The sequence below is a fragment of the Pleurodeles waltl genome, chromosome 1_2 (genome assembly GCF_031143425.1).
Source record: "Pleurodeles waltl isolate 20211129_DDA chromosome 1_2, aPleWal1.hap1.20221129, whole genome shotgun sequence".
Classification (NCBI taxonomy): domain Eukaryota; kingdom Metazoa; phylum Chordata; class Amphibia; order Caudata; family Salamandridae; genus Pleurodeles; species Pleurodeles waltl.
In genome coordinates, this window is record NC_090437.1 from 902969510 (window position 1) to 902993443 (window position 23934).

The window sequence follows — 23934 nt, forward strand, 5'->3', positions numbered from 1 at the left end:
ACGGTACAGCAATGGTATTGGACCCTAAAAAAAACTGGCGGTCTTCCACCTGCTCCATCATGTGTGCTGCTGGAGGTGTGCACAGCTGAACTGCAGCATCACCCAAGTCCTCTGAGACTGTCCAGGCATCTCCACCCTCTGGGCTTGCATAGGTGCTACCCTTGACCCTGTGATTGATCGCCCCTTCCCCTTGCCAAAAACCTTGATTATGCTGCATGACTTTGCTGGCCTCCCTGGTCTCTAGATGCATGCCAGGTGGTTACTTTTGATGGCCTTGACCACAGCAAAGCTCTGTTTACTGCGCAAGTGGTGCACAATTCTTCTGTCCACGCGATTGGATGGCCGAGATGTATAAAGTAGCATTCTATGAGAGGGTAGTTTACCAGCTCCAGGATAAAGAAGAGGAGTTTGAGCAAATCTGGTTCCCTTTCTTCAATCTGTGAGAGGGCACAGGCCCACCAATGCCAAGCAATAGAGGTGCCCTTCAGCAGCATTATCATGTGCAGATGAGCAGTTTCTGTTTCCCCCCCCCCCCCATCGCTCCCAAACAATTTGGATCTCATGGCACAGTGAAACATAGCTTTTTTTGACACTCCTTCGCCCACTCCTGTGGCCCTCCCTTGTCTCCATTCTACTCAGAATTCCCACTTCTATTCCTGCCTCTTCCCTTCCTTTCCCACTAGGAACCTCCAGTGAGATGCCCTACAGCCTACCCTCATTCCATCAGCCCACATCTTTGTGTCCTGCATTATGTGAGAGACATCGCTGCTGGATTGCGGCTTCTCCTCGGGTACTGCAAAGCGAGGTGCCCTGACCTACCTCAACCAATTGCTCATTACAGCTTACCTTTTTGCCTTTGACTGTGTCTTGTTTCCCGTTCTGGTTCTCCCTTTTTGCTGTTAACATGGTGTGCTGCCTTTTGCACTCTGAACTCCTAAACATACAGTTCTGGTTCTAGCATAAGGTAAATTCTCTATTCCCTCCTTTTACTATTTCCCTGTTCCAGATTTTGTACATTGTGTATTGTCCTGGGCAGGTGTAGTGTGATTTCTGGTTTTCAGGCATCCTGTACGAATTACCGTACTGCTGACAAATTTCACAATAAAAAATGTTATATAAAAAAGAAGAAATCAACAATGGTGAGCTTGTGTAGTCCTGACGGATTTGATGGCCATAAGTATAACCCTCATGCCAAGCCCAGGCAGATGAGGACGGAGGCATCTTTCACACATCAAATGGGTGACAGTTTTGTTACCGCCTTGCAGACTGACTCTGTTGCATGGCTTATTGTACGGATGCCAATATAATTCTGCATAGGCGAACTATTTTTTATTTTATTTTGTCTCACCACCTATGCTCCTTGGCTGCCAAGGCTCTCACAGCACCAACAGCACAAGCTCAATTGTCTGTATTGGAGCGCTGGTCACATTGTTCACACTGTTACCTAATCAGAGATTTTTTTTGGCTCTCCCCTTCATGCTCCATAGCTTTCCCAAAAACACTTATAACTGATAAATGCTTTACTAAAAAAGTTGCACCATAATACTTTACAAGCATTCTTTTTCAAAACATTTTTGCCAATAACTCAGCCTTTGGTGGTCTTAGGACAATGGGACCACCACCAAAACGTTCAGGATGGGGCTCTCTTCTGTGTAGGTCATCTTTGCGTCCCCACACTAAGTTAGTTGGGACCCCAAAATACTAACTCCTCCCACCATTCAATCCCTTTTTCAGCTCTCTTACGGCTGGGCCTTTTGTTTTACAGCTGGCAATAGTTTGTGTTCTAAGGGCCTTAGTACTGCAGGAGGCCTGTTAGGCCTGAAAATGTGTAAGGCACTATGCCCTTTGGGGAATAAATATACGGTTGCACTACATTACTGTAGGAAGTTGGCTCTGTATGTGCTATTTCAAAGTAAGGAATAGCATGCACAGAGTCCAAGGGTTCCCCTTAGAGGTAAAATAGTGGTAAAAATAGATAATACTAATGCTCTATTTTGTGGTAGTGTGGTCGAGCAGTAGGCTTATCCAAGGAGTAGTGTTAAGCATTTGTTGTACATACACATAGACAATAAATGAGGTACACACACTCAGAGACAAATCCAGCCAATAGGTTTTTATATAGAAAAATATCTTTTCTTAGTTTATTTTAAGAACCACAGGTTCAAATTCTACATGTAATAGCTCATTCGAAAGGTATTGCAGGTAAGTACTTTAGGAACTTCAAATCATCAAAATTGCATGTATACTTTTCAAGTTATTCACAAATAGCTGTTTTAAAAGTGGACACAGTGCAATTTTCACAGTTCCTAGGGGAGGTAAGTATTTGTTAGTTTTACCAGGTAAGTAAGACACTTACAGGGTTCAGTTCTTGGTCCAAGGTAGCCCACCGTTGGGGGTTCAGAGCAACCCCAAAGTCACCACACCAGCAGCTCAGGGCCGGTCAGGTGCAGAGTTCAAAGTGGTGCCCAAAACACATAGGCTAGAATGGAGAGAAGGGGGTGCCCCGGTTCCGGTCTGCTTGCAGGTAAGTACCCGCGTCTTCGGAGGGCAGACCAGGGGGGTTTTGTAGGGCACCGGGGGGGACACAAGTCCACACAGAAATTTCACCCTCAGCGGCGCGGGGGCGGCCGGGTGCAGTGTAGAAACAAGCGTCGGGTTCGCAATGTTAGTCTATGAGAGATCTCGGGATCTCTTCAGCGCTGCAGGCAGGCAAGGGGGGGGTTCCTCGGGGAAACCTCCACTTGGGCAAGGGAGAGGGACTCCTGGGGGTCACTTCTCCAGTGAAAGTCCGGTCCTTCAGGTCCTGGGGGCTGCGGGTGCAGGGTCTCTCCCAGGCGTCGGGACTTTAGGTTCAAAGAGTCGCGGTCAGGGGAAGCCTCGGGATTCCCTCTGCAGGCGGCGCTGTGGGGGCTCAGGGGGGACAGGTTTTGGTACTCACAGTATCAGAGTAGTCCTGGGGTCCCTCCTGAGGCGTCGGATCGCCACCAGCCGAGTCGGGGTCGCCGGGTGCAGTGTTGCAAGTCTCACGCTTCTTGCGGGGAGCTTGCAGGGTTCTTTAAAGCTGCTGGAAACAAAGTTGCAGCTTTTCTTGGAGCAGGTCCGCTGTCCTCGGGAGTTTCTTGTCTTTTCGAAGCAGGGGCAGTCCTCAGAGGATGTCGAGGTCGCTGGTCCCTTTGGAAGGCGTCGCTGGAGCAGGATCTTTGGAAGGCAGGAGACAGGCCGGTGAGTTTCTGGAGCCAAGGCAGTTGTCGTCTTCTGGTCTTCCTCTGCAGGGGTTTTCAGCTGGGCAGTCCTTCTTGTAGTTGCAGGAATCTAACTTTCTAGGGTTCAGGGTAGCCCTTAAATACTAAATTTAAGGGCGTGTTTAGGTCTGGGGGGTTAGTAGCCAATGGCTACTAGCCCTGAGGGTGGGTACACCCTCTTTGTGCCTCCTCCCAAGGGGAGGGGGTCACAATCCTAACCCTATTGGGGGAATCCTCCATCTGCAAGATGGAGGATTTCTAAAAGTTAGAGTCACTTCAGCTCAGGACACCTTAGGGGCTGTCCTGACTGGCCAGTGACTCCTCCTTGTTGCTTTCTTTGTTCCCTCCAGCCTTGCCGCCAAAAGTGGGGGCCGTGGCCGGAGGGGGCGGGCAACTCCACTAAGCTGGAGTGCCCTGCTGGGCTGTGACAAAGGGGTGAGCCTTTGAGGCTCACCGCCAGGTGTTACAGTTCCTGCCTGGGGGAGGTGTTAGCATCTCCACCCAGTGCAGGCTTTGTTACTGGCCTCAGAGTGACAAAGGCACTCTCCCCATGGGGCCAGCAACATGTCTCTGGTGTGGCAGGCTGCTGGAACTAGTCAGCCTACACAGACAGTCGGTTAAGTTTCAGGGGGCACCTCTAAGGTGCCCTCTGTGGTGTATTTTACAATAAAATGTACACTGGCATCAGTGTGCATTTATTGTGCTGAGAAGTTTGATACCAAACTTCCCAGTTTTCAGTGTAGCCATTATGGTGCTGTGGAGTTCGTGTTTGACAGACTCCCAGACCATATACTCTTATGGCTACCCTGCACTTACAATGTCTAAGGCTTAGTTTAGACACTGTAGGGGTACCATGCTCATGCACTGGTACCCTCACCTATGGTATAGTGCACCCTGCCTTAGGGCTGTAAGGCCTGCTAGAGGGGTGTCTTACCTATACTGCATAGGCAGTGAGAGGCTGGCATGGCACCCTGAGGGGAGTGCCATGTCGACTTACTCATTTTGTTCTCACTAGCACACACAGGCTTGTAAGCAGTGGGTCTGTGCTGAGTGAGGGGTCTCTAGGGTGGCATAAGACATGCTGCAGCCCTTAGAGACCTTCCTTGGCATCAGGGCCCTTGGTACTAGAAGTACCAGTTACAAGGGACTTATCTGAATGCCAGGGTGTGCCAATTGTGGATACAATGGTACATTTTAGGTGAAGGAACACTGGTGCTGGGGCCTGGTTAGCAGGGTCCCAGCACTCTTCTCAGTCAAGTCAGCATCAGTATCAGGCAAAAAGTGGGGGGTAACTGCAACAGGGAGCCATTTCTTTACACAAGCCCCCCCCAGCCCACAGGCCAGGAGACTCAGCCCAAGCTGGGAGAGTCTTCCTAGTCTGTCAGGCGAGGAAGAGTAGGAGAAATAGGCTGGTTAGTTGCAGGGCCTACTCTGCCTTACATCCTTCTGTTCAGGTCATTCCCTTTGGGGAACTGACCTACTTCCACAGTGATAGGACCTAGTCTGAATTGCCTCTTGTCTGCCTCTTCAATGTCTCCACCCATTCTTTCTATTTTGGTCTTAGAGGTATCCACCTCTGCTAACCTTATCTTGGCCAGGGTTACCCCTAGCTTACCCAGAGAGGTTACCCAGAGCTGGAGTAACCCCACCATGACCAATAGGGTCAGGGGGCCTAACTTGCTATTTGGCATGGGGTCAGACCACCATGCTAAGGATAGTGCAGCCATAAAGGCTAACACCCAGCAGAGGCCACTGACAGTTGTCAGTGCCCAGAACCACACCTTTAGCTCTTCACCTAAAAGGGAAGGGGCTAAGTTACAGGCCTCTTTGGGTTCAGGTTGCCTGTCTGCTGTATTAGAGTGGGGGGTTACCACATCTTGTAGTAAACACCCTTCTTCCACTCTTTCTTCTGTTAGCTGAGGAGCCACCCACTCAGGTTTAACAGTTGCCTGACTAGCCAGGACTTCTTGTGGGTCAGGTTGGACTTTATCAGGGCCATTTTTGGAGTTCTCCCCTACTGGAGCAGAATCTCCTTGGCTTGCTGTAACCTTGGCTAAAGGTTGTCCACCCTTCCTACTCTGTTTTCTTTTCTTCTTCTTCTGGGGCCTGCTTGCATTTACTGCAGAGGCAGGACTTCCAGAATCCTTGGGAGAGGACTGGCACTGGACCAGTTTCTCTCTTGGGCTCTGACTAACCTCTGGGTAGTCATTTCCAAGGAGACAATCAAGGGGGAGGTCTGTACTGACTACTACCCTTCTCCAGCTAAGAGTGCCACCCACTTCTATGGGTACTAAAGCCACAGGCTTCTTAGTGACCCTGTCTAGGCTAACTCTTACCCTGGCAGTCTCACCTGGGATGTACTGGTTTGAGAGCACCAGCCTGTCATGCACAATAGTGTGACTGGCACAAGTGTCTCTCAGGGCAGTGGTTGGGATTCCATTCACCAGTAGGTGGTGGAAGTGTCTACTTCCCTCTGGAATCTCCAACTCACCTGTTGGGCCCTGTTTCCAGTTGAAGGCTATGAAGATCTCCTCATCTGAGGAGTCATCTCCCATGGCTACACTGGTTACCCCTGGAATTTTGTTCTGGGGTTTGTTTTTGGGACAAGAAGTGTCCTTGGTGTGGTGCCCAGACTGTTTACAGTTGTGGCACCATGCCTTAGTGGCATCCCAGTTCTTACCCTGGTACCCACCTTTGTTTTGGGTTGTGTCTTGGGGCCCACCCACCTGTTCTGGTTTTTGGGGGCCTACAGAGGACTCTTTTTCTTTGTTTCTAGTGTCACCCACTTTCTCCTGGGGAGTTTTTGTAACCCCTTTCTTTTGGTCACCCCCAGTGGAAGTTTTGGTTACCCTAGTCTTGACCCAGTGGTCTGCCTTCTTTCCCAATTCTTGGGGAGAAATTGGACCTAGGTCTACCAGATACTGATGCAACTTTTCATTGAAGCAGTTACTTAAAATGTGTTCTTTCATAAACAAATTATAAAGCCCAACATAGTCACACACTTCATTTCCAGTTAACCAACCATCTAGTGTTTTTACTGAGTAGTCTACAAAATCAACCCAGGTCTGGCTCGAGGATTTTTGAGCCCCCCTGAATCTAATTCTATACTCCTCAGTGGAGAATCCAAAGCCCTCAATCAGGGTACCCTTCATGAGGTCATAAGATTCTGCATCTTTTCCAGAGAGTGTGAGGAGTCTATCCCTACACTTTCCAGTGAACATTTCCCAAAGGAGAGCACCCCAGTGAGATCTGTTTACTTTTCTGGTTACACAAGCCCTCTCAAAAGCTGTGAACCATTTGGTGATGTCATCACCATCTTCATATTTTGTTACAATCCCTTTGGGGATTTTTAGGATGTCAGGAGAATCTCTGACCCTATTTAAGTTGCTGCCACCATCGATGGGACCTAGGCCCATCTCTTTTCTTTCCCTTTCTATGGCTAGGAGCTGCTTTTCCAAAGCCAATCTTTTGACCATCCTGGCTAACAGGGGGTCATCTTCACTGGAGTTATCCTCAGTGATTTCAGAGGTGTTGGTCTCTCCTGTGAGGGAACCAGCATCTCTGACTATTATTTTTGGAGTCAGGGTTTGAGGGACCCTGTTCTCCCTAGATAGGACTGGTAGGGGGGAATTTTCCTCCAAGTCACTATCCTCTTCCTCTGAGTTGCTACCCTCAGAGGGGTTGGCCTTTTCAAACTCTGCCAAAAGCTCCTGGAGCTGTATTTTGGTAGGTTTGGGGCCCATTGTTATTTTCTTTATTTTACAGAGTGACCTTAGCTCCCTCATCTTAAGATGGAGGTAAGGTGTGGTGTCGAGTTCCACCACAGTCACATCTGTGCTAGACATTTTGCTTCTAAAAGTTGGAATACTTTTTAAGAATCTACAACTGGTTCTAGAATCTAATTCAAACTTTTACAAACTTTTAAACTCTAAAAGACAATGCTAAACAGGGACTTAACACACAAGGCCCTAGCAGGACTTTTAAGAATTTAGAAAAATTTCAAATTGCAAAAATGAATTTCTAATGACAATTTTGGAATTTGTCGTGTGATCAGGTATTGGCTGAGTAGTCCAGCAAATGCAAAGTCTTGTATCCCACCGCTGATCCACCAATGTAGGAAGTTGGCTCTGTATGTGCTATTTCAAAGTAAGGAATAGCATGCACAGAGTCCAAGGGTTCCCCTTAGAGGTAAAATAGTGGTAAAAATAGATAATACTAATGCTCTATTTTGTGGTAGTGTGGTCGAGCAGTAGGCTTATCCAAGGAGTAGTGTTAAGCATTTGTTGTACATACACATAGACAATAAATGAGGTACACACACTCAGAGACAAATCCAGCCAATAGGTTTTTATATAGAAAAATATCTTTTCTTAGTTTATTTTAAGAACCACAGGTTCAAATTCTACATGTAATAGCTCATTCGAAAGGTATTGCAGGTAAGTACTTTAGGAACTTCAAATCATCAAAATTGCATGTATACTTTTCAAGTTATTCACAAATAGCTGTTTTAAAAGTGGACACAGTGCAATTTTCACAGTTCCTAGGGGAGGTAAGTATTTGTTAGTTTTACCAGGTAAGTAAGACACTTACAGGGTTCAGTTCTTGGTCCAAGGTAGCCCACCGTTGGGGGTTCAGAGCAACCCCAAAGTCACCACACCAGCAGCTCAGGGCCGGTCAGGTGCAGAGTTCAAAGTGGTGCCCAAAACACATAGGCTAGAATGGAGAGAAGGGGGTGCCCCGGTTCCGGTCTGCTTGCAGGTAAGTACCCGCGTCTTCGGAGGGCAGACCAGGGGGGTTTTGTAGGGCACCGGGGGGGACACAAGTCCACACAGAAATTTCACCCTCAGCGGCGCGGGGGCGGCCGGGTGCAGTGTAGAAACAAGCGTCGGGTTCGCAATGTTAGTCTATGAGAGATCTCGGGATCTCTTCAGCGCTGCAGGCAGGCAAGGGGGGGGTTCCTCGGGGAAACCTCCACTTGGGCAAGGGAGAGGGACTCCTGGGGGTCACTTCTCCAGTGAAAGTCCGGTCCTTCAGGTCCTGGGGGCTGCGGGTGCAGGGTCTCTCCCAGGCGTCGGGACTTTAGGTTCAAAGAGTCGCGGTCAGGGGAAGCCTCGGGATTCCCTCTGCAGGCGGCGCTGTGGGGGCTCAGGGGGGACAGGTTTTGGTACTCACAGTATCAGAGTAGTCCTGGGGTCCCTCCTGAGGCGTCGGATCGCCACCAGCCGAGTCGGGGTCGCCGGGCGCAGTGTTGCAAGTCTCACGCTTCTTGCGGGGAGCTTGCAGGGTTCTTTAAAGCTGCTGGAAACAAAGTTGCAGCTTTTCTTGGAGCAGGTCCGCTGTCCTCGGGAGTTTCTTGTCTTTTCGAAGCAGGGGCAGTCCTCAGAGGATGTCGAGGTCGCTGGTCCCTTTGGAAGGCGTCGCTGGAGCAGGATCTTTGGAAGGCAGGAGACAGGCCGGTGAGTTTCTGGAGCCAAGGCAGTTGTCGTCTTCTGGTCTTCCTCTGCAGGGGTTTTCAGCTGGGCAGTCCTTCTTCTTGTAGTTGCAGGAATCTAACTTTCTAGGGTTCAGGGTAGCCCTTAAATACTAAATTTAAGGGCGTGTTTAGGTCTGGGGGGTTAGTAGCCAATGGCTACTAGCCCTGAGGGTGGGTACACCCTCTTTGTGCCTCCTCCCAAGGGGAGGGGGTCACAATCCTAACCCTATTGGGGGAATCCTCCATCTGCAAGATGGAGGATTTCTAAAAGTTAGAGTCACTTCAGCTCAGGACACCTTAGGGGCTGTCCTGACTGGCCAGTGACTCCTCCTTGTTGCTTTCTTTGTTCCCTCCAGCCTTGCCGCCAAAAGTGGGGGCCGTGGCCGGAGGGGGCGGGCAACTCCACTAAGCTGGAGTGCCCTGCTGGGCTGTGACAAAGGGGTGAGCCTTTGAGGCTCACCGCCAGGTGTTACAGTTCCTGCCTGGGGGAGGTGTTAGCATCTCCACCCAGTGCAGGCTTTGTTACTGGCCTCAGAGTGACAAAGGCACTCTCCCCATGGGGCCAGCAACATGTCTCTGGTGTGGCAGGCTGCTGGAACTAGTCAGCCTACACAGACAGTCGGTTAAGTTTCAGGGGGCACCTCTAAGGTGCCCTCTGTGGTGTATTTTACAATAAAATGTACACTGGCATCAGTGTGCATTTATTGTGCTGAGAAGTTTGATACCAAACTTCCCAGTTTTCAGTGTAGCCATTATGGTGCTGTGGAGTTCGTGTTTGACAGACTCCCAGACCATATACTCTTATGGCTACCCTGCACTTACAATGTCTAAGGTTTTGTTTAGACACTGTAGGGGTACCATGCTCATGCACTGGTACCCTCACCTATGGTATAGTGCACCCTGCCTTAGGGCTGTAAGGCCTGCTAGAGGGGTGTCTTACCTATACTGCATAGGCAGTGAGAGGCTGGCATGGCACCCTGAGGGGAGTGCCATGTCGACTTACTCATTTTGTTCTCACTAGCACACACAGGCTTGTAAGCAGTGGGTCTGTGCTGAGTGAGGGGTCTCTAGGGTGGCATAAGACATGCTGCAGCCCTTAGAGACCTTCCTTGGCATCAGGGCCCTTGGTACTAGAAGTACCAGTTACAAGGGACTTATCTGAATGCCAGGGTGTGCCAATTGTGGATACAATGGTACATTTTAGGTGAAGGAACACTGGTGCTGGGGCCTGGTTAGCAGGGTCCCAGCACTCTTCTCAGTCAAGTCAGCATCAGTATCAGGCAAAAAGTGGGGGGTAACTGCAACAGGGAGCCATTTCTTTACAATTACTTTGTGTCATTCTATTTGCATGTGGTTATACCCTTTGGGGGCTAATTATATGGTTACATGACCATGTTTCTTACAAATTATATTTTTATTGTGGTGTCCTCTGGTGGATGTTCTGAGCATTACAGTCAACATACTACAATATTTGCTGCACTCGGCCGTTCCATAATGCTTTGCAGGACATTATTTTACAAACCATTTTTGCTCCTAACTCAGCCTGTGGTGGTCATAGGACAAAGGGACCACCTTCAAAATGTTCACCACAAACTGTTCTTTCTGTACCGATCATCTCTTGTCCCCAAACTAGGTTAGTGGGGACCCCAAAATAACCCCTCCATTCAGTGTCTTTTTAACCTCTCTCATGGCCGGAACTTTTATTTTACAGCTGAGAGTAGTTTGTATTATAAGGGTCTTGTTTGTAATATCATTGCAGTAGGCCTTCTAGCCCTGAAAATGGGTAGTGCACTATGCCCTCTAGGGGCCAAACATATGGTTACACTGCAATACACTGCAGTTACACTGCAATTTTCTTTTCATGTGGTTATGGCTTCTAGAGGCTAACTTTATGGTAACATGACCATGTTTCTTACAAATGCTATTTTAATTGTGGAGTTATGTTATTATAGCTTGTATAGCGCTTTATCTGCCCTGAGGCCTCGTAGCGCTTTACGCTGTCCACTTAATCGCAAGAAACATAACATCAAAAACGTCAGTGTCCTCTGTGTCCTCTGGGGGCTGTTATGGGCATTACAGTTTAATGCCAAACCTATATTTCTGATAAGGAATTTTATTGGGTTATTAATCTCTGCTTATTGCAATTATGATCATGATTCAGGCCAAATTAACATCCTTATTACACTATGACTGTTTAAACACTCTTAATATGTTTGGGTCACCCTTTTAGTTTATTTCTCTCGTTACTCCTCCATGGCCGTCTTGTTTTAGGAATTGTGTTAGCCAGCCAGCAACTCTGATGGTGAGGTGGTGAAAGTGGTATTCTATTGACATTAGCACGGCAGACTTAAATTAGGATGTTAAATGGCAACATCTTCATTTTTGGCTGCAGATAGAGGAAAAAGCTAAATGGAAGTGCTTTAGTTATATGCACAGACACTGGAATTATGTGACAGGAAAGGACCAAAATATGAGGCAGGGTCGACCTATTTATGTGACAAGAAAAGTCCAGTTATGAGTTTCCAATGCCAATAGCACTAACTCAAGCAAATGCGAGACCCACTGCATTGCAAATGCTTGTTTTGGTACTTGGAATTAGATAGTGAATACCGCATTTGGTTTCATGTAAATGAATCTGTTTGATGGTCTACTAGGGAGTACCTAACACCTCCCTCCAGAAATAATGGTATATGGTCATCCTTCAAATACACGCTTTGGCTTTTAGTTCTTGTGTTTCCCGATATGTAGCTACCACAGCCCATATCATACACTCATTGTTCTGAGATAATGTTGTATAGCTCCTGAAAATAAACTCTGCAATCTTCTGAAAGGGATGGCTGGGAGACAGAGGTGCTGCAAATACCGCTTTTCAAAAGGACTGAACTGTTTATAGGGGCCAAATGCAGGTAACTTTCGTCACCGTCTTCCTCGTCTTCCCCCCTTGCTTGTGCACCCCAGGAAGCCACTCATAATACTGAAGTTCAGCAGTGACCTTCACCATCTGCATGCTTCATAATACACATAAAAGCATACAATAGAGGTAGCCCTATTGTACATTACCTACTGGCTGCATATGCAGAGTAGAAAACGTTTGCAAGTTGTACACTAGTATTTAACTTCTATTCCTGCACTACAGCTGCTGCTTTACTTTTGTCCTACAGCTATCTTCCCCACTCTTGATGATCTTACCAATTCAGTAGGGCACATACATTTGCGATATATCACTGAGCGACTCCAAAAGTTCCATCACTTTTGGGCACAACGTCTATCTTCTTACAGCACTTCTCTGGCTGGGGGTTTTAGCAAAACTAAAACAGAGCACTGAAATCTCTGCAGCTGCCACAATCAACAAGCCTGACATGGTATGTGTCCTTATCTTAGAGGGGGAATTCTGTAAGCCAAGTAACATTTTATTGAGGTTCAGGCTGTACAGATCTAGCTTTTGTTAGTGTGTTTCCATGTATCCACATCAAGAGGTGGAGATGGTTCAACTGAAAAAAATAATTTCATCTTAACAGGGTGATTCTTCTTTTTACATACCCTCAGGTCTCTCCTTCTCTCCATTGCCTTCTTCATGCTCTTCAGAGTAATATACACCTTGCATTAACTGGCGTGGTGCAGAAGCAGGCAGTGGCTGAACCAGAGCATGAGGACTGTCCTTCCTAGAAGCTATGCCATCTTCTGGACACCTTTGTCTTGTTTTCTTACGAATGTAAGACACAAGCAACTCCTCAAAAGCTCTTATAATCTCTATCAGCACCAAAAGAATCAGCAATTTCTTTGGGTATTGGAAAAATTGTAAAGGGCTGAGATTTTACTGATAAAAGAATAACCTTTTCAGCTCAGTGTTGGTGAGCTTCCTTCTCTCTCCCCCCCCCCCCCCCCCCCAATACCTAATATTTGCTAAGCCTGTACAAAGTCTACTTCTTCTGCATCTGACATGTCGGCATTGGTTTGACAGCTCAAACTATGCAACTTCAGCATTAGACACTAAGTATTACTGGATCATAGCTGTTTCCAAGTAACCAAGCAGTTTTGAGTTATGTTTTGATTCAGTTGTAGAAAATGTCGAGTAGTGTTTGGCTGTCCCAGTGAGTTACTGAAGAGCCTCAACCAGCGTTTCTCAATGGCTTCAACAACTTTAATTCCAGAAGCACACACACTTCCCAACCATATGGCAGAAGAAGAACAATCTGAAGACAATATCTACAGTGCGGGTCATTAGAAGTTTTATGTTGACAGCAATAATAATTTGTTCACTAGATAGCAAGGGGCTGAACAGCACACTGAAGAACATAGATTTATACTTCATAATTATTACACATTAAACCATACCACAGTTTAGTAAATCGTTCTCACAAAAAGTTTCAACAAAAGTGTTGCAAATAGCAATGTATGCCTTACGTAAGGACGTGCGGATTAGAATAGGTGATATTTTGGAAGAGCAGATGGCATGAGGGATCAACAGAGGGAACGCAGACAGCATTTTCTGAATATGCATATTTTATAGGAGCTCACTGGACAATTCAGCGGGCTTGAACACCAGGGATGATGGTGGTGGAAGCCAATTTGGAGAGGACAGTGTTTGAAATCATTTTGCGGGCGAGAGCATTCCGATGTATGGGAAGGCAGCAACTGGAAGTCTAATATCACGCATGTTTTGAAGAAGTAAGGTGGTTGGCAACTGAAAGCAAGAGTTTTCTTGTTGGGGCGTATCTTCTGACCACGTGGAAGGGGTCATGGACAGTCTCGTAAAAAAATGGTAACTATCTAGAGGACACATTACTCGGTTGGTGTCCATCCAGCAGGACAGTGAAGGGACAGAGAGGGACTAGAGGTAGAGGGACTGGGATAATATCTTGACCGAGAAGATTGCTAAGGTTAGTGGTGACAATGTTTCACTGTCCATAGATGAAAAGCAATGTCTTCCTATGCTGTATTCCCACTTTACTTTAAACCACTGTGTTAATGAACATTTAAATGCCTTGTGTTTGACAATATAATTAACAATTGTGGTGCCACTGAAATTTTAATAATGAGGTAAGCCCCAAGTTCATGCACTTTTCTGTCAGCAGGAGAAATCTGCACTTCTCTGCTAACAGGCCTTAATGCTCATCTCTCGAAACAAATTTTTTAAATTATTGTGGGATTTAGAGTGTAAGTATATTCAAATGTCAGCAACCAGTCAGAAGGTTTGAGAGACTTGAGTAATTCTACAGTGATCATCTGTTTAACACAAAGAAAATCTTACATTAAATAGCCCCGGTTTTGGCAGCATAGATTTGGAGACCAAATAAAAATAAATGGGCTTGTCAATCACATATTTTGCCACAAATCCAACCCTCAATCATCAGAAAAGACACCCAAGTTGAGAAAACATCCACTGTCCTGAGAGCAAAGCTCTCCTTTCTGTGAATTTCCTTGATTCAAAAATGTGTATACTCATCAAGCCAAACCTGAACTACAAGGCTCTTGGAAACATGTGGTTTCTAGCATTCCATATATAGAGACAAATAATATAACAAACTTTATTCCATTTCTATCAACCTATTATGTAAACCTACACTAATTGTGCACAACTCTTTGTTCATATACAATGAAAACACAACTTGACAGCAAACCGAGCACAAATTATTTTGATCTAAGGTAAGACGTGCTTGACTGGCACACAAATAAAACAGAAAACCGCAGAGGCAATCATTCAAACAAACAAGACGACGGCGGCAAAAAAAGAAAGGACATAGTTAAGGTCACTTTAGCAGGGACTTTCTCATATTATGATATTCTTTTAAATACACTAAGAAGCTGCAATCTTCGAACAATCCAATAAGCCAATCATCAGCTTCTACATCCAAACTATAAAAGTATGCTCTAAGTTGTGATCTGCCTCGGATAACCAAGAAGGAAAATGGCTCAGAACCACCAATCGTCCACTACCAAACTTAACTTCTAAAGTGTACTTCAAAATGGTCTTCCCTCATTAACATATCACTGAAATATGCTTCAAGTTTGCAGGCCCGCAAATGAGCTGCAGGTAGATGATAAAATGTAAACAAAGTATGACTGTTCAAGAAAACATCTGCTGACCCAACCATGTTTTCCAACTACAGGCCCATCTCCTTCCTACCATACCGTGTAAAGGTTTGAGAGAAACTATTCAACCAATGTTTCACCACCCACCAGTTCCTCAACACTAAGCAGTCTGGACTCAGGCCCATCAACAGTACAGACAGCACTCATCGTTACCACAAACATCTACATGATCCTTGACAGAGGAGACATGGCATCCCTCATTCTCCTGGACCTCTCTGCAGCACTTGACATGGTCTCACACCCCATCCTTAACAGGTACCTGCACAAGATTCACAATCAGGACTCGCTCTCCACTGAACCGGCTCCTATAACAGATAGAACACAAGCTGCCAGCCTGGCACCTTACTCACCAGAAGTCTGCTAGCTCATCTGAGGAGTGCCTCAACATTCATCTATTACATACACCCTCTTCAACACATACATGATCCCTGTGACCAACGTCAATCATGCACAAGACAAGCATCCTCTCCTGTGCCAACGACACATACTCACACTCCCTCACAGACAGGACCCCCAAAACAATAGACACGCTTACCATCTCTACTTCCGAAGTGGTTGCCTGGATGAAAGCTCAACACTCACTCAACAGAAGTAGTGATATTCAGCAAGAACACCTCATCATGGCACTCTGAGTTGTGACCGGTCGAACTTCGATCCAGAGTCACATCCAGAACCCAAGCCAGAAACCTCAAAATAATAATTTACAAGAAATTGGACATGACTGCATAAACCCATACTGTCACTGCATTCGGCTTCCACACCCTGAAGATGCTGAGGAAGGAGTAAGGTCTTCAAATAGCTGCTCAGCAACACTAGAAAAAACCGTCACTCAGACCCTACTTAACAGCAGGACAGACCACACCGGAATTACTAAGTAACTCACTTCAAGACTACAAGCCATCCAAAACCCGGCAGCCAGACTCATCCTCAACCTCCCACACAAAACTCACCACACCCCAGGGAGCTCCACTGGCTCCCGATACACAAATGTGCTCGATTCAAAATCCTCACAAACACATTCAGGGTGCTAAACAACTCAGGCCCCACCTACAGGAACAGTCTCATCAACTTCCACCAACCACCTAAACACTTCCGCAGAACTTCTGTCACACACATTCCATGCATACACAGAACCAGAGCAGGAGGACTGGCATTCTCTTACATTGCTCCTAAAACATGGTAAGTCCTTTCACTGCACATCAAAGCATCCTACTCTCCTTAAATTCTGCAAGAAGCTAAAAACGTAGCATCTCAGTTCACCAACCCACCATAGTCAGGACTATACACACACACCAGCTGTGCTTCAGAATACAGTGCACTTTACAGATACACATAACATATGACTGATAGGCCATAAAACAAGAACACTTGCTATATAATGGAAATCACATTTAACAGTTTTATGTTTACCTGTAAGGTAGTAAGTGACTTGTCTGTTGATTTCTTCAGAATCTGCATCAGTAGTACTTAAAATGGCTACAACACCACCAGGAGGATCATCTTCACTCACGGTGCCCTTATATATTTCGGCAGTGAAGCGAGGGGGGTTATCATTTACATCTGTAATGATCACTTCCACAGTAGTAGACGAAGAATATACATTAGCACCGCTGTCAAAAGCAACCACAGTGATGGGGTACTTAACAAGTTTCTCATGATCAATTTCTCTCAGAGTAGATATCCAGCCAGTTTCCATGTTAATAGTAAAGAGCTCAACAATCTCTGAAATTTCTTGAGTCGGTGCTAAACCATATGTCACTTGTCCATTAGTTCCAGAATCAATATCATGCGCTTTAACCTGAATGATTGCTGTTCCTCTGGGAAGGTTTTCCATGATGTATGCTTCATATGAGTTGGACTCAAAAACTGGTGCATTGTCATTAATATCTTTTACCTGAATACTGATATCCACAGAAGAGATTGTTTTAGGCTCTCCATTGATATTTTCAGCCAACACTGAGAATTGGTACCATTTTGTCGTTTCATGATCAAGCTTCTTCTCCAGTTTTAATCTACCACTTTGTTTATCAATAACAAATAGGTCGTCTCTGTTACTTTCAGCTGTGTTTCCTTTTATCAAAGTATATTCTAGAGGCTGATTACTCTCAGCTCTAATGATAGCAATCTCTGTTCCGATAGGCATGTTCTCAGGAATGACTGCAGTATAAAATGGCTCGGAAAATCTTGGTAGAGGCACTTCGGGTGGTAGGATTTTAATGAAGATGGAGACAACAGAATCCTTTCTTGGCAGCCCACCATCTCGAGCTTTAACAAAGAATGTGTAAACTTCATCCTCTAACCCAACTAAACTTTCCTTGGTGGTAATGACACCAGTGAACGAATCGATTTCCAAATTCTCTTGGACACTCTCAGAGTCTGCTTCAATGCTGTAAGTGATGTCAGCATTCATACCCTCATCAGCATCGAATGCCAAAATTTTCATGACCGATGTACCTCTTGGCACATCAGATGCAATGCTTACTTTATATTCTGTTGCACGAAACTGTGGGACATTGTCGTTAACATCAGTTAGAATTACATTAATAGAACAAAAAGCAACTTTCCCTCCACCGTCCTTGGCCATTAAACTAACAGAGATGAACTTCTCATTCGGATGCTCTCGGTCAAGAATTTCAGATGTATATATCTGCCCATTCTCTGTAACGTAAAATTTTTCTTTGGCAAAATCATTCAAAATGTGGTATGTGACTTGTCCATAAGTCCCAGAGTCACCATCAGTAGCTGTAATTTCAGTGACAAGTGTATGTACAGGAGAGTTTTCAGTAAGTTCCACTTCATATTCATGCTGGCTAAATGCAGGTCTGTGGAAATTTGACCCTAACACAGTGATGTGAACCTGAGCAGAACTTCTGAAAACCCCGTCCGACACAGAGACAGTAAGGTTATAAAATGGTTTCAAGATTGGCTTCAGTAGGTTTGAGATGCTGATCACTCCAGACATGCTGTCAATAACAAAATTGGAGTGCTCGTTTCCCATCAAAATAGAATACTCTAACTTGCTACCATCAGAATTATCTGCATCATGGGCTTTTACACAGGTTACAAAATGTCTGTGGGCAGACATTTCACTAATTTTAGCATTATAAACCATTTGGTTAAATAATGGTGGATTATCATTCACATCGGTTATGTTAACAGTGACTATAATGTCACTGCTCAGTGATGGCACACCACTATCTATTGCCCTGACTATTAATTTGTATTGTTGAGTCTCTTCATAATCCAGTGGTACTGCTGTCAATATTAGTCCACTCCTGGCATCTATGAAGAAATGATCAGAGTTTTTGCTGTCATTCTCCAGTAGGTGATAAGAAATAGCATTGTTCGACTCAGAATCTGCATCAGTGGCAGCTACTTGTGCAACAGATGTCCCAATTACAGATGCCTCTGACAGAGTTGCAGCATAAGCCTTTTTCACAAAAGTGGGAGCGTTATCATTAACATCCACTAAAATAATATCAACAAACAATTCAGAATGAGCACCAGTAAGAGAGTCTGTAGCTCTTATGCTCAATTTGTAGGCAGGATGGGATTCAAAATCTAGAGGAGCTACAACATTTATAACTCCAGTGTTGAAGTTAATCATAAATTGATTAAAAGGGTCTCCCTCTGTGATGCTGTAAATCACTTTAAGTCCCTCTGGGCTGTTGGCCAACACGTGGACAACAGGACTATGCAGCGGAATGTTTTCTGGTATTTCTGCGCTATAAAAAGGCTTTTCGAAAATTGGCATGGCTTTATTCATCACAGTTATTGGAACTATAACTTCTGCAGAAAAAGATGGATCACCACCATCTTTTGCTACCACAGTGATCAGGTATTCCTTATTCACATTATCTGGTTCAAATGGTTTCTTAAGTGTAATTTCACCAAAGGGGCCAATTTGGAAATATTCATGATGTTCTTTCAGATAGTAATGTACCTCTCCATTTATTCCACTATCTTTATCGACAGCAGTGACATGTCGAATTACTTGGCCCACGTCAGCATCAACTTGAACAGCAGCATAGTAGGGTAGGTTGACAAAAATTGGAGCATTGTCATTTACATCTTCCACAGTGACCTTGATCACAACATGGGCTATCTTTGTAGGTTTATGTTCATCGCTAACCTCTACCACCACATTGTAAACCTCCTGCTGCTCACGGTCAAATGGAACACCCGCGGTGGAAAGAACTCCAGAAGTGTGGCTCATTCTAAACTTAGCATCTGGATTGAGAATACGAAAGAACAGTGGTTCATTTATATGGGTGCCAACGGATGTAATGATAGCTAACATTTTAGCTTGGGTAGCATTTTCCTGCACCACAGCAGTGTAGGTGGGCTGTGTGAATTTTAGTTGGCTTTCTCTGCTTTCTTTCACGTGTATTTTAACAAACGTAGTACTTGAAAACCTTCCATCAGAAACTCGAACAGTAAATTCATACCGACTTCGTAGCTGAGTTGTATTGTGCACGGTTATTGTTCCGGTCTTGGGGTCAATATAAAACTTCTCCCCAATATTTCCATCAGTTATGTCATACATGAGTTCTGAAAAGGCTCTTGAATCATCATCTGTTGCATTCACTGTGATCACTTGAACACCTTTGAATGTTGGTATTAAAAGCGATGTTTCGTACAATTCCAGTGAAAAAACTGGAGGACAATCATTTATGTCGATGACATAGATGGTGACATTAGCTGCGTGTTCAGCAAATAAGCGTGGGTGGCCCATATCGTGTACTTGAACTGTAAAATGGAAAATATTTGTCTGTTCGTAATCTAAAGTTACTAATGTGCGAATGGCGCCTGTGCTAGAATCGATGGCAAAATATTTGTGGACAGATGGTTCAACAATATGATAAACAAGCACTGCATTAGATTCCTTATCAGCATCTGTAGCTCGGATCACAAGTGGAACATTTTCAGCAGTGAGAATTACACTATTTATAGAAGCGGATTCACTAATGAGCCCAGTATATTCGGACTGCATAAATACAGGCAGATTGTCATTCTCATCCCAGAGGTTGACAGTAACACTTGTGTTTGTCGATTGCCCGGCCATGTTGGACCCTTGAACAGTAACGATATATAAAGGCATGCTTTCATAATCGAGGAGCTTCTTTGTGACAATAACGCCGGAGTTTGGATTAATATCAAAGACATCCTCATTATTTCCACCTCGTATCTCATAGATGACAGATGACTGGCTGTAAGCAATGACCATTGCAACAAAGCTGCCAACCTTGGCATTCTCACTGATTTCAGCAGAATATCCATTTGATGTAAACTTTGGGGAGGAGTTATCAGAAATTGTAACAAAGATATGTACTGATGTTACTTCACTCAGCGGAGGACTTCCACGATCAATTGCCTTTACTATCAACTTGTACTCTGCTTGTTTATTCCGATCTAGCTCTTTTGCAATTTTTATGGTACCAAGGATGGGATCAATGTTAAAGGAATATCCAATGTTCCCTGCAATAAAAGAGGAGAAAATTAGAAAATCAACGATATAAAAATATTGTAAAGTAATTAAAAGCAGCATTGTTTTCTAACATAACATAACTTTCTGGCTTCCAACAGGCATGGTGAAAGAATATTTAATGAAAATACTTTTAATCTAACAGTAGACAAACAATAACTTTAAAGAGCAACAAAATAATTTGCTACAAAGGTTGATGTATTGTGTCACACTGCCTCCTAGGTGCAATACAGTGCTAGTACATGGAAAATAGAAAGGTCTAATGAAGGAGGCGGGCAGAAGGAAACTATGAACTTCAATTTAATTATGATTAGGTTAGACTTCATAGAAATAAGAGATTGGCAGTTTAAAAGGGTTGAGAAATACGCCCGTCACAAATTCTAAACACAAAGAATTGTGTATTTCTTTCACTTGTGACCTATGGTACTAGATCATGGTCCGAGTACACGAAATTGCAAAAAGAGGCAAGAAAGGAGAGACCATATAAAGACAAACTAAATTCTGTGATTAAAAATCCATTTAAGAATATTAACAGCATTTTCTTTATAACACTTCTGTTTGCAAACACAAATACCGTACATTAAAATACTATCCAGAACAGCCCATTTAGTTTACCTGTAGTGGTGGTCTACACCAGTAAAATTGGGGTAAAACTAAAACATGTTCTGAAGGACAGTTGGTGGAATAGGTCTTTAGTCCCAATAAAATATATAGCATTCTGCACATCAAGAAGTGCTACGAAACAAGGTAATGCACATCGTACCCACATGTCAATCAATGATGCGGATTGTGAATCATTTTCACATTTGTGAATACTCTTCTTTGTATGGAATCGTGCCTAGTAGATTTTGTTCTACTAATAGTATAATATCCTCATTAATCTCAGAACTCTTTATAATGGTCACAATTATTTCACCTTTAACAATGTGGGGCTTCGGACTGGTGTTAAACCAGCGTGCACAACAATGGCAGAATCAATCACAATAGTTTTAGTGGCCAGTATTTTTAAGGACAAGGTTTTATCTAAATGAAAGACGGTGTTTCAAATCTTGCTAATACTTTTTAAAGTGTGTCTCAAGGTACAGGGAATAGCAGATTAAGTTTCAGGGTTAGGACCTTAACTACAGTAACCTTAAGACATTCAAGTCTCACAACAATGGCCCTCTTTCCATAACATTATGTTAATAAATGACCCTATTCACTGACATTAACATGTGGACTCTTGGCAGAGTAATAGGAATCATTGCAGAGCTAGCTAAATACACAGGGGAGAGAGAGCGGGGAACTTTCTGTGCAAGAAAATGTAATTACACTTGCAAAATTAGTGAAATTCCAGAATTTTGCATTCAAAGTTCCAGAATTTCGTGTTACACAAAATGTGTGAAATTTCTCAAAATTGTACATTAAGCAATTTTGCTGGTTTTGTGTTTTTTAAAGAAAGCCATGCATCTCGCATTAAAAAGTCTTGCACAATACCAGTGGGAGACTGGTTCATTCTCCTGCCGATATCTCAAGAGTTTTTGTGTGAGGGGCATGCTCAGGTTAAAACAAAAGGGCATGTTTTGCCAGAATATTACATTTCATGCCAAAAAGTAATTTTATCAAACTCTCACGGACTTGATCTGAATTTCATGAGAAAAAACGATGCCATTCCGCCCTCAGCCCTACTGTCACCCTGTTTTATGCCACCAGCCAGCTCTAACAGTGGTGGTGGGCAAAGACAGTTCTCGGCAGGGCAAGAGAGCAGTGTCCCTCTATGCCTATGCTTACACTTCACTAGAAGCTCACAACTAAGAAGATCAGAATTAATATCGAAACCACCGGGTGTCTTCTCGTCACAAAACCTCTTTACAGTGACCACGTCCTGCCTTCATTATCCCTTTAAAGTCCATTATCTGGACCTCAAAGATTAATAGTGAGAACGCAAAGGTATGTTGTATACAAACAGCAAGGATCGCTGCGCTAATCCGTGAGCAAGCACGTACCAATTGGTTCATCGACTGGGACTTTAACGTGCTGACTAGGAAACTGATATGAATGAGTGATTAACAGTTTATTGTGTGTATTATTTGAGTAATGCGTTTCCATAGAAACCAGCAGCGATGCCTGCTGTACATATGTATTCACTGTAAAAGTGCGGCTTGCAGAGGATGCTTGCTAGAAAGCAGTAGTAGTTCTTCCTAGGCCAGCATTGTCTTCCTATATCTAGGTCAAAGAAGAAAATGGACTTGACAACTGCTGAAAGCCCAAAGGCAGGCATTTTAAGTTACGGTTTCATGCCTATGAAATGAAAAAATAAAACGTAATTAGTTGCCTTATTCCGGTTTAGTGTTTCTTTCAGTACATCTAGTTTGAGAGAGCCACATCTGGCCTCTTACTAGTGGCAGCTACACTTAGCATTAATTTAAGGTTTCAGAAAAATATCAGGGGTCATTCCTGGGCCACTTTCAAGGTGGAAATCTAGCTGCAAAGGGTTGGTGAAATCATTAATTGGCAAGATTGTGGTTGTTTACCTGCGTCAAGTGTCTCGGCCCTAAAATACCCACAACTGGTGTGAGCACCCATGAAGTTGTCCCACAGCAAGTTCAGGTTTTATAAATACGCATTACTGGAGGTAGGGTCTCATGGGCTAATCAGTGAGGGTCACACCTGGGCCACACAGGATGCTGTGAATTGAAGAAGTTAGCTAAGAAATGCTCCACAGTGGTTATTTGCCTCATTACAGTTAATGCCAGGTCATCCACCGCTTTACGTAATTTTCCTAGTCCGTTCTCTCAACACAAAATACTTACGAAGGCCAGGTACAGAGGCTGAGGGGGGCTACAGGGCCCCGGAAAAGACTGGTAGTAGCTCCTGCTCGATATCTTTTTTTTTTTTTTTTTTAATTCAAATGTGTTGCTGTGCCTGATCAAGACATGCACTTCCACACAGCTTTATGAGGAGTCTCCATATTTTTCAAACTAGCATATTCTGGATATCCACAGCAGAGACATTTGCAAACTTTAATTCCCATCTCTCTTACAAAAGTGGGCCCAGGATCAAGACAAAAATCTTGTTGTCCTGCAGAACAGCCCACTCCCCTGGCACTGCTGATCTATTTGAGCCTTACCAGCAGAGGACACGCAAAGCTATTTGTCAGTAAGGCTGGAGAGCCCTCCCGGGAAATAAAGACGGTAGGTAGGGATAATCAGCGGGCTGCACACCCTAGTAGTACCAGAAGTGTTATTGGGAGTAGTCTTCTACAACCATGGCATGCATGGTCCATCAGTGAGGGACACCGAAGCAAGAGAGAACAGCTGCTCCTCTCTGCCAGAAATCAGAAGGTTCACAACATCCATAAATCCTATTCAAGCTTGATCTCTGATTATACTGTTAAGATAGTTAATTACACCCAAAGTTTACGAGTCACAAGCCTTCTAAAACCTATCCTAAATACACTTTTGCTACAAAGTGACCGCACCAAAATTAGATATCTTTTACAGACTCAGAATCTGTCATAATATTTCATTCTGAATTCCAACGTGACAGAAATGATTGACAGGCACATATGCTCTAATTTTCTTTTATTCCAGTCCTATACCCTTTACCACTACAAGGTGAAATCTGGTAGAGAGCTCAGCAGACCGAGATCCCTAGGCTGG

General features: G+C 44.3%; 1 protein-coding gene across 6 annotated transcripts in view; it reads right to left on the reverse strand.

Moving 5' to 3' along the window:
- Window positions 1-23934, reverse strand: part of FAT1 (FAT atypical cadherin 1) — a 347884-nt gene that overhangs the window by 169627 nt on the left and 154323 nt on the right. For all 6 annotated transcript variants that reach the window (XM_069200198.1, XM_069200189.1, XM_069200162.1 and 3 more), the window contains exon 10: window positions 16219-20286. In XM_069200198.1, the coding sequence (XP_069056299.1) occupies window positions 16219-20286 (4068 nt within the window). The remainder of the gene's footprint in view (window positions 1-16218; window positions 20287-23934) is intronic.